General features: G+C 41.1%; 1 protein-coding gene across 4 annotated transcripts in view; it reads right to left on the bottom strand.

Moving 5' to 3' along the window:
- SHROOM2 (shroom family member 2) overlaps positions 1-11,034 on the bottom strand; it is a 298,183-nt gene that overhangs the window by 11,548 nt on the left and 275,601 nt on the right. For 3 of the 4 annotated variants that reach the window (XM_019524299.1, XM_019524301.1, XM_019524300.1), the window contains 2 exons: positions 9,076-9,256; positions 1,298-1,570 (listed from right to left, as the gene is read on the bottom strand). In XM_019524299.1, the coding sequence (XP_019379844.1) occupies positions 1,298-1,570; positions 9,076-9,256 (454 nt within the window). Of the gene's footprint in view, positions 1-1,297; positions 1,573-9,075; positions 9,257-11,034 lie in introns of those variants that run through there. The other variant, XM_019524302.1, reaches the window with a different exon arrangement.

Here is an 11,034-nt window from a genome sequence, read left to right as displayed (position 1 = left end):
TTCAGAAGCAAAACCAGAAGAGCAGTGTAAAAAGAAAAGAAGTTTCAGCTAAGGTCTCACTTCAAAGTGACCACTGTAAGAGCAGGTACTTGTGAGGTTGGGTCAAAAAGAAAATATTACTGATGCCAGTTTCCTTTGATGGGATATAGGAGGAAAGTGGAGATATGAAGTGCAGGTAATGGAGTTATAGTCCATTTGTCTGTTGGTGGCAGTGGGGAGAAAACAGCCAAGAAGCACTTTTGGTGAAATGGCATATTTTAACAAGGTCTAAAAATGTCATGTCTTGCCCTAGAAGGGTGAATCAAAATCAAGAGGATTAGGTATCAACATGACAAACTAAGTTTCCCTCAGCTGCATAATGATATTTAAAAGTCCATCATTCTGTGCAAAGTTTTGCCTGTAAGCTTTTCAGGAAAGGAACTACCTTCTTTGTTACTTGTCTTTACAGTGGCTAATGTAATGGGCACTAACACTTATAGGAGTTCTAGGGTTACCACAACACAAATTATTCATAGTTACAGGTAATCTGCCTGGAGTAGTATGTGACACCAGAACTCTAATACAACTTGCTCATTTTTAAACCATCAAAATCATTGCACCAGAAAGTAACTGTTAACTTGTTTTTTCCCCATGGAAACAGGAAGCTACTGATAATAAAATCACTCCCTTTTGGTCACAAAAGCACTTGCCATTTACTATTATTGAGAAAAAGAGATGACGATGCTTTTAAATAACTTGTTCTCCTGAACACTGAGTGGAATACACGCTTTAAGGCTAAGTCATTTGAAATGAATGGGTGTTTATAGATGTGTTCCAGGAGGTTGCGGGGAGGGAGGGGAAGGCACTTTAATTAGCGAGCCATGCTAATTATAAGTGCCTGATTGTCAAGTGTATCAGCATTCAATGAGCTTTAGTTCAAAGCGCCCCATTGCCATTTTTCAGCGTGGGGACACTGATACACGTGACGCTGGAGGCTGATAGAGCATGTTAATTTCCGTGCTCCAGCAGACTCGATGATTTAATCAAGTCTGCTCCGATGTGCTGGATTTACAGTGTGTTGGAGCAGCCTCCTGGCATGTGTGTAAATGCCCAGTGATTCTAAAGATAGGGCAAGAGTAAGAGTACTAGTGAGATGTAACAGAAGCGGCTTTAAGATTAATCATCAATAAAGAAATCCCCCCATCCTTTCACTACAGCTCCCATTTTTTGCTGCTTAACTGTCAAATTTTAAAAAGCCCATTACAGAAGCTCTTGAAATACAATGATTAAACTATTGATATTTTGCACCCTGCCTTACCCGTTCTTCAGGGGAGGTGTTTTCGTCCAGGTTATTCAGGGCATTTTCTACCCGGGCCAGACGACCTGACAGGGAGAGTAGTAGGTTGACCACTTTGTCCAGGTCCCCAATAAACATCCTGAACTTGTCAAATTCATTTGGCTTGCAGACTTCTTTCACAATGGCTTCTACCTCTTCCCCTAGCATATTGTTGGCTTGGATGTCTTCCAAAAGCGTCTCTCTAGCTTCTCTCAGCACCTGTAGCTTCCTACTGATGCTGTCAATGAGCTCTTGCTGTTGAGAACAAAATGAGGCAAGGATTTATTAGTGGCACGTGGCATCTTCCACTTCTACTGTAGCAAAACCCCCAGTTTTTCTTTTTCTTTTTAAAATGCATTCCCTCCCCTTCCCCAACCATTTCTGACTTTGTCTCTCCCTCTCTGTTCCCTATAGATAAATATAAGTGAGCTAAGACATAGGATAAGCTTCAGCATTTTATTTTGGTAGCAAGTTGTATTTGTTTTGTTTTTTCTCCTTCTTTACATTGTATAATTATTATGTTTATATTGATTTTTACTGTTCTATATTACTGTTTTACCGGTACGATATGATTTAGGCCTACATATGTAAGTTAGCATAAGTCATGTCAAGTTTCCATTTTGTTTGTCAAGTCTCCATCCTGTCCCCAGGCCTAGTTGTGTAACACATGACTCACACCTACCCCTCCTATGTAACTTGGTTCCTGAATGAGTGGGGATGAATGAGGGTGCTTGAGAGACAATGGCAGGAGGTCTAAAAATAGCTCCCTCCGAATGACCAAACCATCAACACCAATACCTGGACCAACAACCCAGCCTTTGGAATCACCCTCAGCATTCAAGCAACAAAAGATGAGGCAACCCACCATTGTGCCAGGCTGCACATGCTTAGTAAGAACACCTGGAGCCCTCTGGGGCAGGACTGACCTTGCCTGGACAGGCCCTCCCCATAGGAGATCAGAGGTAGTCTGCCCCATAAAAGGGGTACTGAAGACTGACTCCTTGGGACACCTTCTCCATCTGGACCAGCACCATGCCACACCACCTATCCACCCAGAGGCCCTGTCGGTTACCGCCCTCCAGACAACACCTGCTGGACAAAGAACACTTTCCAGTCTGGATAGGTAGCTATCACCCTCCACCCCCTCTTAAACCAAGGACTTGGACTCTGCTTCTCTTCTCCACCTGGACTCCAGCCCTTCCACTGAGTCTCTTTCTCCTGCTGCCATTGTGAGTGCTTGTGTGTGTGTGTGTGTGTGTGTGTGTGTGTGTGTGTGAGAACCAATAATTTCATGGGGCTGTGTAGTGTGTTGTCTGTTTAATAAACTTGTTATTTTGAAACCCTGAGTTGGGTTTTTCTCTGTTTCCTGACTGTTTCCTCCTAGCCACCACTTATCTGCCCCCCCCCCACAATGTCTAAGCTGCCAGCCTCAGTTTCCAGCCCCAAGCTCCCAGGTTTCTGCCTCTCTCTCTTTCCTGGCTGTCTCCTCCTTGCCACCACTTATCTGCCACCCCGTGCCCAATATCTCAGCTGTCTGCCTTAGCTTCCAGCCCCAGTCTACCTTAAGTAACCCCAAACCTCAGTTCCTCAGCCAGATTCTCTGTAGTCCACTGGTTCTAATCCTGGTTCTGGCAACTTTCACTCCCTACACTCTCTCTCTCTCACCTTAACCTTCCCCAAGTATTCCAGGTACCCCAAGCGCACACACACACACACACACACACACACTGTACTATCCAAGTTAGGAACTTACCCGTGTGTATGTGTAGGTGGGTTGTATGTGTGTGAACTGGTGAGTGTGTGTGTGTGTGTGCGTGCGTGTGTGTATGTATATATATGTCATTGTGTGCATGATATACGAATTAGTGATCTGTGTACGTGTACTGAGTATACGGGTATGGACAATTGATTTGTCTAACTTTTGGGGTGTATAGTGTATGTGCTTGAATTGGTGATAGGTATGCATGTGCCTAGGCTGGTTTGGATGTGTATGTGCTTGAGTGTGTGTGTGTGTGTATGCACCTAATTGATTTGTGTGTGTTTGTATATGTGCAATTGTGTTACACCCTCCTGTCTAACAGTGCAATACTGAGACCCTGAGAGTTGGCCTGACCCCACAGGGCAACACTGCTGTTGAAACTTATACCAAAAATAGCACACTGAAATTCTGTATACTTAAGGAATGACTCTGCACATAACCAAACACATTTTATGCATTCGTGTTGCATGTTGTATCTTATTTTTGGGCCTTGTCAGACATTACTGATATAAGAAGTATGTTTGGAATGCTGATGAACTTTCATCTGTGCTACCCATAATCAGCGCATGGTGACAAACCACTATTGTGGCAGAAGTTTTAGTGACCATTATTTCTTCTCTGTTAAGCAGCTTTCAAAGCCTGTTGTTTTGCATAAGACAATAAAAGATTTAGCTATACAGCATCACTGGCACAATACTGAGCCCAACAGTCCATCCTCAGAATATTCTGAAGTACAATGATTCTTAGGGTGGAGAAACAAAATCTGGGAATACATTTCTGCGTTTTCCACACAGTAGGGATAATACTAACACAGAGCTTACTATGCTACTTTATTTTGTTTATTCTATTTAATTCTTCCCCCCTTCTTTTCCTTAATAATACTAATGATCAAAAGAAGGTGCTATTGAAGCACTATCAGAGGATCTCTGGTCACCTCCAAAAACTGATTAATGCTAAAACATCTAAAGTACTATTCCTATTACTGTAAATAGAAAGGAAAACTAAAGGCATGGACACAAATGCATTTTAGTTGCTTTAAAAAGGGGAACTTCTTCTCAGGAACACACTTCAACTGCACATGCAGACAGACAGCTCTAACCCAGAACGAAACAGGGTTAAAGTTGGAACAGTTTTGCTACACTTGTGTATTGCTACAGAATCATGCCAACGAAGAGTTGTGTTCTAAAAGGTTCTTTTAGTGTCCTCTGATATTAAAACAACTGTTAAAAATGTCTATATTCTCGGATGTCTGTGTTCCCCAACCAACAGTTGATAGGCAACATTCCTCTGTTATTCTTTGCAGCCACAGGAAATTAATAAGTTAAACTAAAGTTTTGAAAAAGTTAAAACTTTGGTGGACAGAATGAATAGAGTATGACACTGCCTGCAGCTCAGTACTGTTGCCTAAGGGCCAGTGAAGGCTGAGGACCACTGCTTCAGGTCATTCAGTGAGTCACTAGGACCCGAAACCAGGTCTGCTGTTTTAGGATATGTTTACATCACATATTTTTAACATCTCCCAGCAGGAACTCTCCCAAGGACACCCTGCTCAACTGCTGCTGCTTGCATGTACCCAACCAACAAAACACAGTACAGTCATACTGTAGGTTGGCCCTCTGCAGCTGCTCTCGAGACCTCAGTCTCCAGGCTGTTGAGAGCATCCACTCAGGAAAACCAGGGGGCAGCTTTAGCACCACATTTCTGGGTCTGGTGTAAGTGGGGGAAGTGGGCAACACGTACTGGGGAGCTTCTCTACCAGGACAGACCAGAGAAGTGAGGTAGAAGCACCTTTAGTGTGTTTGGCTCTACATGTGTGTGTCTGGTGCTTTGTTGACAAGTGTTTCATAAATATGACTGTATTTACTTGAATCCAAGACAAAGTTATTTTCCCCAGTCAACATAGGCACAAAAGCCCCTTATCTTGCTTGCGGGGGGGTGAGGGGGGCAATGCCAGGCTGTATAGGCACAGCACACAGGCATGTACTGATGTCAACAGCTTATTTCAGGAAATTCATACAACTCAGCCACCCTGCCAGGCCCAATTATATGTTGAAAATATTACCGAGTTTTTTTGAAGGTATGAATTGAAATATTCTCATTATCTGGGCTGGTTTGCTTTTTTTTTTTTATTTGATAAACTCAAGGCAGGTCAATACGGATTCACGTTATCTGTTTGGGTGTCCAAAAGATTAAGTTAGTAAGCAGTTTTACAGATGCATGCTCTACTTTCTGATTAATCTGACAGATTTCTTTTTTTATCTAAATACAAAGAGGGTTTGATTTGGATTAACTGGGTCAGCCTGCTGCACTCATTTCTTAGGATGACATGCAAATTTAATGACCTTACTGTTTTAGCATCTGACACATGGCTGTATTCTGTGCCTTTATCATAGCTTTTCAGTTCTGCAGCTGTGCTATGGTTTCTCTGCCAAAAATAAATGTTTGTAGCTTGCCAAATGTTCTAGAGTGACAATATGAAGGCAAAAATCTTGTTTTCCACCAAAAATGCACAAGGCCAGGAAGCTTGACAACTGTGTTCTGCTAAAATGTTTGAGGTCAATATTGCTGAGTTTTTGGTTGTAACCGTGATGGTCTAAGGACATAGGCAGACAAGGTTCTTTGGTTAGATGTGGTATATTTTATTAGACCAGCTGAATAGTTGGAAAAAAGTTCTTAGCAAGCTTTTGGGTGCAGTCACCTTTCATCAGGCATATGGAGTCTCTGCTGGTCTGAGACTCCAAGGAATGAGAGAAGCTAAAAGTGTAGTAGGATGTCAGTGAAAATGTAAATGGGTAGAGATAAGCAAGACAAAAGGTAAAGCAGGGGAGGGGAGGGAGAAGAGAGCAGGGGGAAAGAAAAAAAGGGGTCAGAGGGAGACAACTGTGATAAAATACAAGGTGGAAAAGAGGCTGTCTGTGAAAAAGGGAATAGTTGGAGATCACGAAAGCTGGAGTGAGAGAAGCTAAAAATGTGACAGGATGTCAGTGAAAATGTAAAAGGGCAGAAATTAGAAAAGCAAAAGGTAAAGCAGGGAAGGGAGCGCAAAGAAAAAACATGGGGCAAAAAAGGCCAAAGGGAAAACACTACAGTGGTAATAGTAACGTAAAAAAGAGACTATAAATAAAAAGGAAATGGTAGGGAACCAGGAACAAAAAGGGCAGAAAATAGGGGCAGGGGAGGGGAGAAAACAAGAAAGATGTGGGAGGTCAGGTCAGGCAGATACCAGGTGAAACAGATGTCAGGCAGGTTGTAATGTGTCATAAATCCAATCCATAAATCCTGAGGTCAGTATTGAAAGGACTGCCTTTAAAAGGTGAGCAGGTGTGTCAGTATCCAAGCTCTCAGCCCTTTTTAGGCTGTACATTAATTTGGGAACTGAACTAAAACTATTAGCTCCTTCCATAAAGGCCAGACAACTTTCAGAAGAAAGCCACTTCATGCTCATTACTGATCTTTCCAAAGCAGAACTGTGAGACCTCTACAGATATTAAAAAGTATATGTTTTATCAGTAATCTACTGCCTTAAATTTTGAAATTGGACTGGTTGTGAATTATGAATATACCATTTGCTAGTGAAGCCAAGAACAATCTTGATTCTCCAGAATAACTGCTGTTTTGAACAGCAGCACTGGAATGGACTGAAATCTTGCCAGTTTCCCCTTAGCTGGTGCTTGGCAGAAGGACACTTATTTATATTTGCTGGTTTCCATTCAGTTTATGGCAATATTTCATATCAGATTCATGTCTGAAAAGGCTAGAAACTTAGGGCCAGCTTCTATTCTACTTATTGGGTACCCGAGTACAATCTTAGTTCACCCTCACATCCCTAAAAACATTAATGGACCTATTTTTGTAATAACACATCAACTAACCTTACAACTAACTTACAAAAAGCAGTGAGCAGGAGGAGAATCCATCTATTTTTAGTATTAACTATTCCTTAAGGACTTGAGGAGAAAGGAACCAGGATCACACATGGGTGCTCATTTTTTCTAAAATGAAAGGTTACATTCTTCAGAAGTTGCTAGCAGTTGCCCACAAAACATTTTGTGCATCATGAATAGGCTTTTCAAATATAGTAATACATCAAAGTCCCCTGTCATGTCCTGCTGCATCTGTTCAAATCTATTCATTTGTGGTAATCCTACTTCAGCTCAGTATATAATGTATTTACATCATCCCAGCATTTTCTCCATTACGGTGATTGTCTAAAATCACGTAAAATGCACTTGCTCCAATTTCTCTGCATAACATTCTCACACCAGTCCGAAGCGCACAGCACCATTTTAGAAGCTTAAAAAAAATAATGAGGACAACCAATGCATTGCTGCATTGACTTCATCAGTGCAATAAATAGAATGGTAAGTTTAAGAACATCCTGGAAAATCCAGAATCATTAATCTGAGCTTTAATTAAAATGGTGATTTCCTGTATGAGAACTGGTATTATTCCAGGAATCAAGAACAAGGTCTCAAATACATAGTGTTTCTCTTCAGAGAACAACAAAAAAGGGATCTTTCAAGCTTGCAAGACCTAAAAGCTTTTCTTCTTTAATTTTATGGCACTGGCCATATTTATATTTACATAATTTGTTTTTACTGGGGTGTATGTGTGTACAGCATATGTAAGTCCAAAAGCACATTTGGGCTTGAAAGACTGTGCATTGTGGTTGGCTGACTGAGCCAGTGCAAAAGGTCTTATTTTCTAACTTTTGCATTTTTCTAGTCAAAATGGCTAGAATTTTGATTAAAAATTAATAAAAACATAAACTAAAAGCACTGATTATGCTTCACTATTATACAGACCACATAAAATGTTACAAGAATAATTACAGCCTCTCTCTACTCTAGTAAAAAATACTTCAAACTGCAGTGTCTAATAATTAGACAGTTATGAGAAAAATAAATTGCTTGTCAGCCTTAAGAAATCTCCCTTTCTTAAAAAAGGATCCTCTTTTTATGCCAGTTAAAGGACATTTCTACCAGTTTTGATCACTAAGTGCACACTGGAAGTTGATCGTTATGCTAATTGAAAGGCTATACTGTCCCTTGTATTGATACCTTAGCAAATAGAGTTAAATTAGATCACCCTGGAGAAAAAGAAACCTAAAGGCGCAGCTGTCTTGCCCAATTTCTCAGTAATAGGAAGCAAGGTTAAAATCTGTCTGTGCCAAATCTCAAACAAAATGAACTTGATGATATCAATACAGTTCCACTGATACTTTCTGAAACCACAGAATTACCACACCAGACAGCATTCCTGGACTGAAATACGGTGTCAGAACACCATAAGGAAGTACTGCAGAGGACTGTGGTTAGTGGTAGTGACTGAGCTTAACGCAGTACCTACTGAACTCTGTATCTAGGTTCAAAACAATGCTACAAGTCTGTTGATTTAATGACCACTGAAAGCTGAACAATGGCCTAATTTTTCAGAAGTATGGAGCAGCTCTCGCAGCCATAATTTTCAAAGGATTTTGGGGTGCAAATGCACCGACACACAGGTACACACATGCACATACTTCTGTTAAAAAAAAAAAAGAGCATCTTACTTTAGGTTCCTAAGTCCACTAGGGGACAACTAAAAAGCGGCCTGATATTTTCAACAAGCCCAAACAATCAGAAGCTCCCCATGGCTTAAAGCAAGCATCCTAAAGGAGAGGTCTAAACCAGTGTTTCTCAACCCATGGGTTACAATCCAAAAGTGGGTTGCAAGAAAGGTTCACAAACAAACTTTAAAAATGGATTCTCCTTTAAAGGAGAAAAATGTGGGAAACTGTGGCTTTTCCCTTGCTGGTTGCATAGTGACACTGGGGGGCTGGGACCTGGAGGAGAGGGGGCGGGCAGCAGGTCAGAAGTGAGGGAACTGGCCATCGATGTTTACAACTGGGTCCTGGTACAAAAAAGGTTGAGAACCACTGGTCTAAACGATGGATTTAACTACAAAACTGTAGTTTTGTAAATCCTATTATATAAAATTCAACTGCAAAATATTTTGTTACCTTTTTTTCTGACAAGTCATGATCCAGCTCATCTTCAGAATCCTCCTCACTCTGCTGCTGTTGCTGTTGCTCCTGCATATCCTTCATTTTAATCAGCAACTCTGCCTTGGGTGCAGATGTACTGTAGTAAGTGGAACTGGTTGTCAGGGAGATGGCAGAAGGCACGTTCTGCTCCTCTTTCCTGGTAAAAAATCAAAACTTCAAATAACTGCCTGACAATGTGATCACTGAAAAAGAAAAAGCATTCTTTCAAACCTATCATTTTGTCAAGTAAATGGGGAGGTTAATGGAAAAGAAAAGATAACTAGGGAAACAATGTAGGGTCAAATGTATGAAGAAAGTGGCATTGCTACACTGAAGTCAAAAAAGCTAGTTATCAACAAAGGCAAATACTAAAGTACTAGATTTTCAAGATGCATTACATGAACATGTTTAGAGTAAAATACCATATATACTCTAATAGAAGATGACCCCCATAATAATTAGATTCTATATATGGAAAATTATACATTTGTTATTGTTTTCTAGGTATAGAATCTAATTATTGGAGATTTACTTTGAATTTGTCCCCCCCTCCCACTGTTACACCAGGAACAATAAATTGGAGGGGGAGAAGGCATCAGGTAGCCTCCTTGCCTTCTGTCACCCCAACTTCTTTCCTCTGCAGCCCCTTCTACCCTTCCTTACTGTCAGACACTTCTCTCCCTTAGTATATGGAAGTGAGAAGTGAATTTGAAAACAATGACCTAAGAATAAACATACCTGTAGTAACTTGCATACAGGGAAATGACTACAGTTAAGCATAGACTTAAACTCATCCAGAACTGATACATTTCACCTCTTGAAACTGATGCAAGTTTTAGCACAGGTACTCCATAAACAATTTAAGTAGCACTTTTGTACCAACTTGTACGAGGGGTGATCAAAAAGTTCTAAGACTCAGCCTTTATTTTAAAGAACAGTGTACAAACAACATTTTTATGAGCTGTCCCCTTCCAAGTAATCTTGCCCAGATGATATGCACTTGTCCCAACGTTCCTGCCACTTTTGGAAGCAATGCTGGAAGTCTTCAACTAAGTTTCTTGAGTTCTGCTTTCACGTTCTTATAGATGGTTGGAATGTCATCAAATCTCCTTCCTTTTAACTTCATTTTGATTTTCGGGAACATAAAAAAATCACATGGGGCAAGGTCAGGTGAATATGGAGGGTGTGGTATCACAGGAACATTTTTTACAGCCAAAAATTCTTGAATGGAGACAGCAGTGTGTGAAGGAGTGCTGTCATGGTGCAGAAACCATCGACCATTTTCACACAGCTCATGGTGGTTTCTTCTAACTTTATCCCTCAATTGAATCAAAACCTCTTTATAAAAGGCCTGATTGATTGTTTGACCAATCAGTACAAATTTCTGATGAACAACACCCCGAACATCGAGTCTTAGAACTTTTTGATCAAACCTCGTATATACAGTAAAATCCCTGTTAGCTAGCATGAGTAGGGAATGTGGGTGCTGGGTATCTAAAAATGCCAGTTAGCTAAGGAGTATGGGTCTCCAGACAGATATGGAGCAGGTGGGAAGAGGTGGTGGTGGTGGCTGCACACAGAGGGGGGGACGGGAAGGGGTAACAGCAGCTGCGTGCAGAGTGGGGGCAGCATGCAAGCTTTTCCCCCTCACTGCGTCTGGCCAGCTGGAAATTCTGGTTAGTAGTGTTCCAGATAGTAAAAAGCCGGATAACAGGGAACAGTACAAACTATGCATGATATTAGTCCAAAGCCAAAAGGCTCATGATTTACCATACAATTCACTGGTCTGGGTACCAACAGAAACAACAGCGTTTCAAGCCATGGTGACCCCATAGCTCAGTATGTGTGTGTACTCCAGATACCCCCCACAAAGGGTCCAGGTGCTAATTGGCCACCCACTCATGACCAAAACTGGGTGCTTTTATCGTGAGTCCT

This window comes from Gavialis gangeticus, unplaced genomic scaffold (assembly GCF_001723915.1).
Source record: "Gavialis gangeticus isolate Ggan-Ray unplaced genomic scaffold, GavGan_comp1, whole genome shotgun sequence".
Classification (NCBI taxonomy): Eukaryota; Metazoa; Chordata; order Crocodylia; family Gavialidae; genus Gavialis; species Gavialis gangeticus.
The sequence above is the reverse complement of the archived record's forward strand: the minus strand, read 5'-3'. Positions and strand labels throughout refer to the sequence as shown.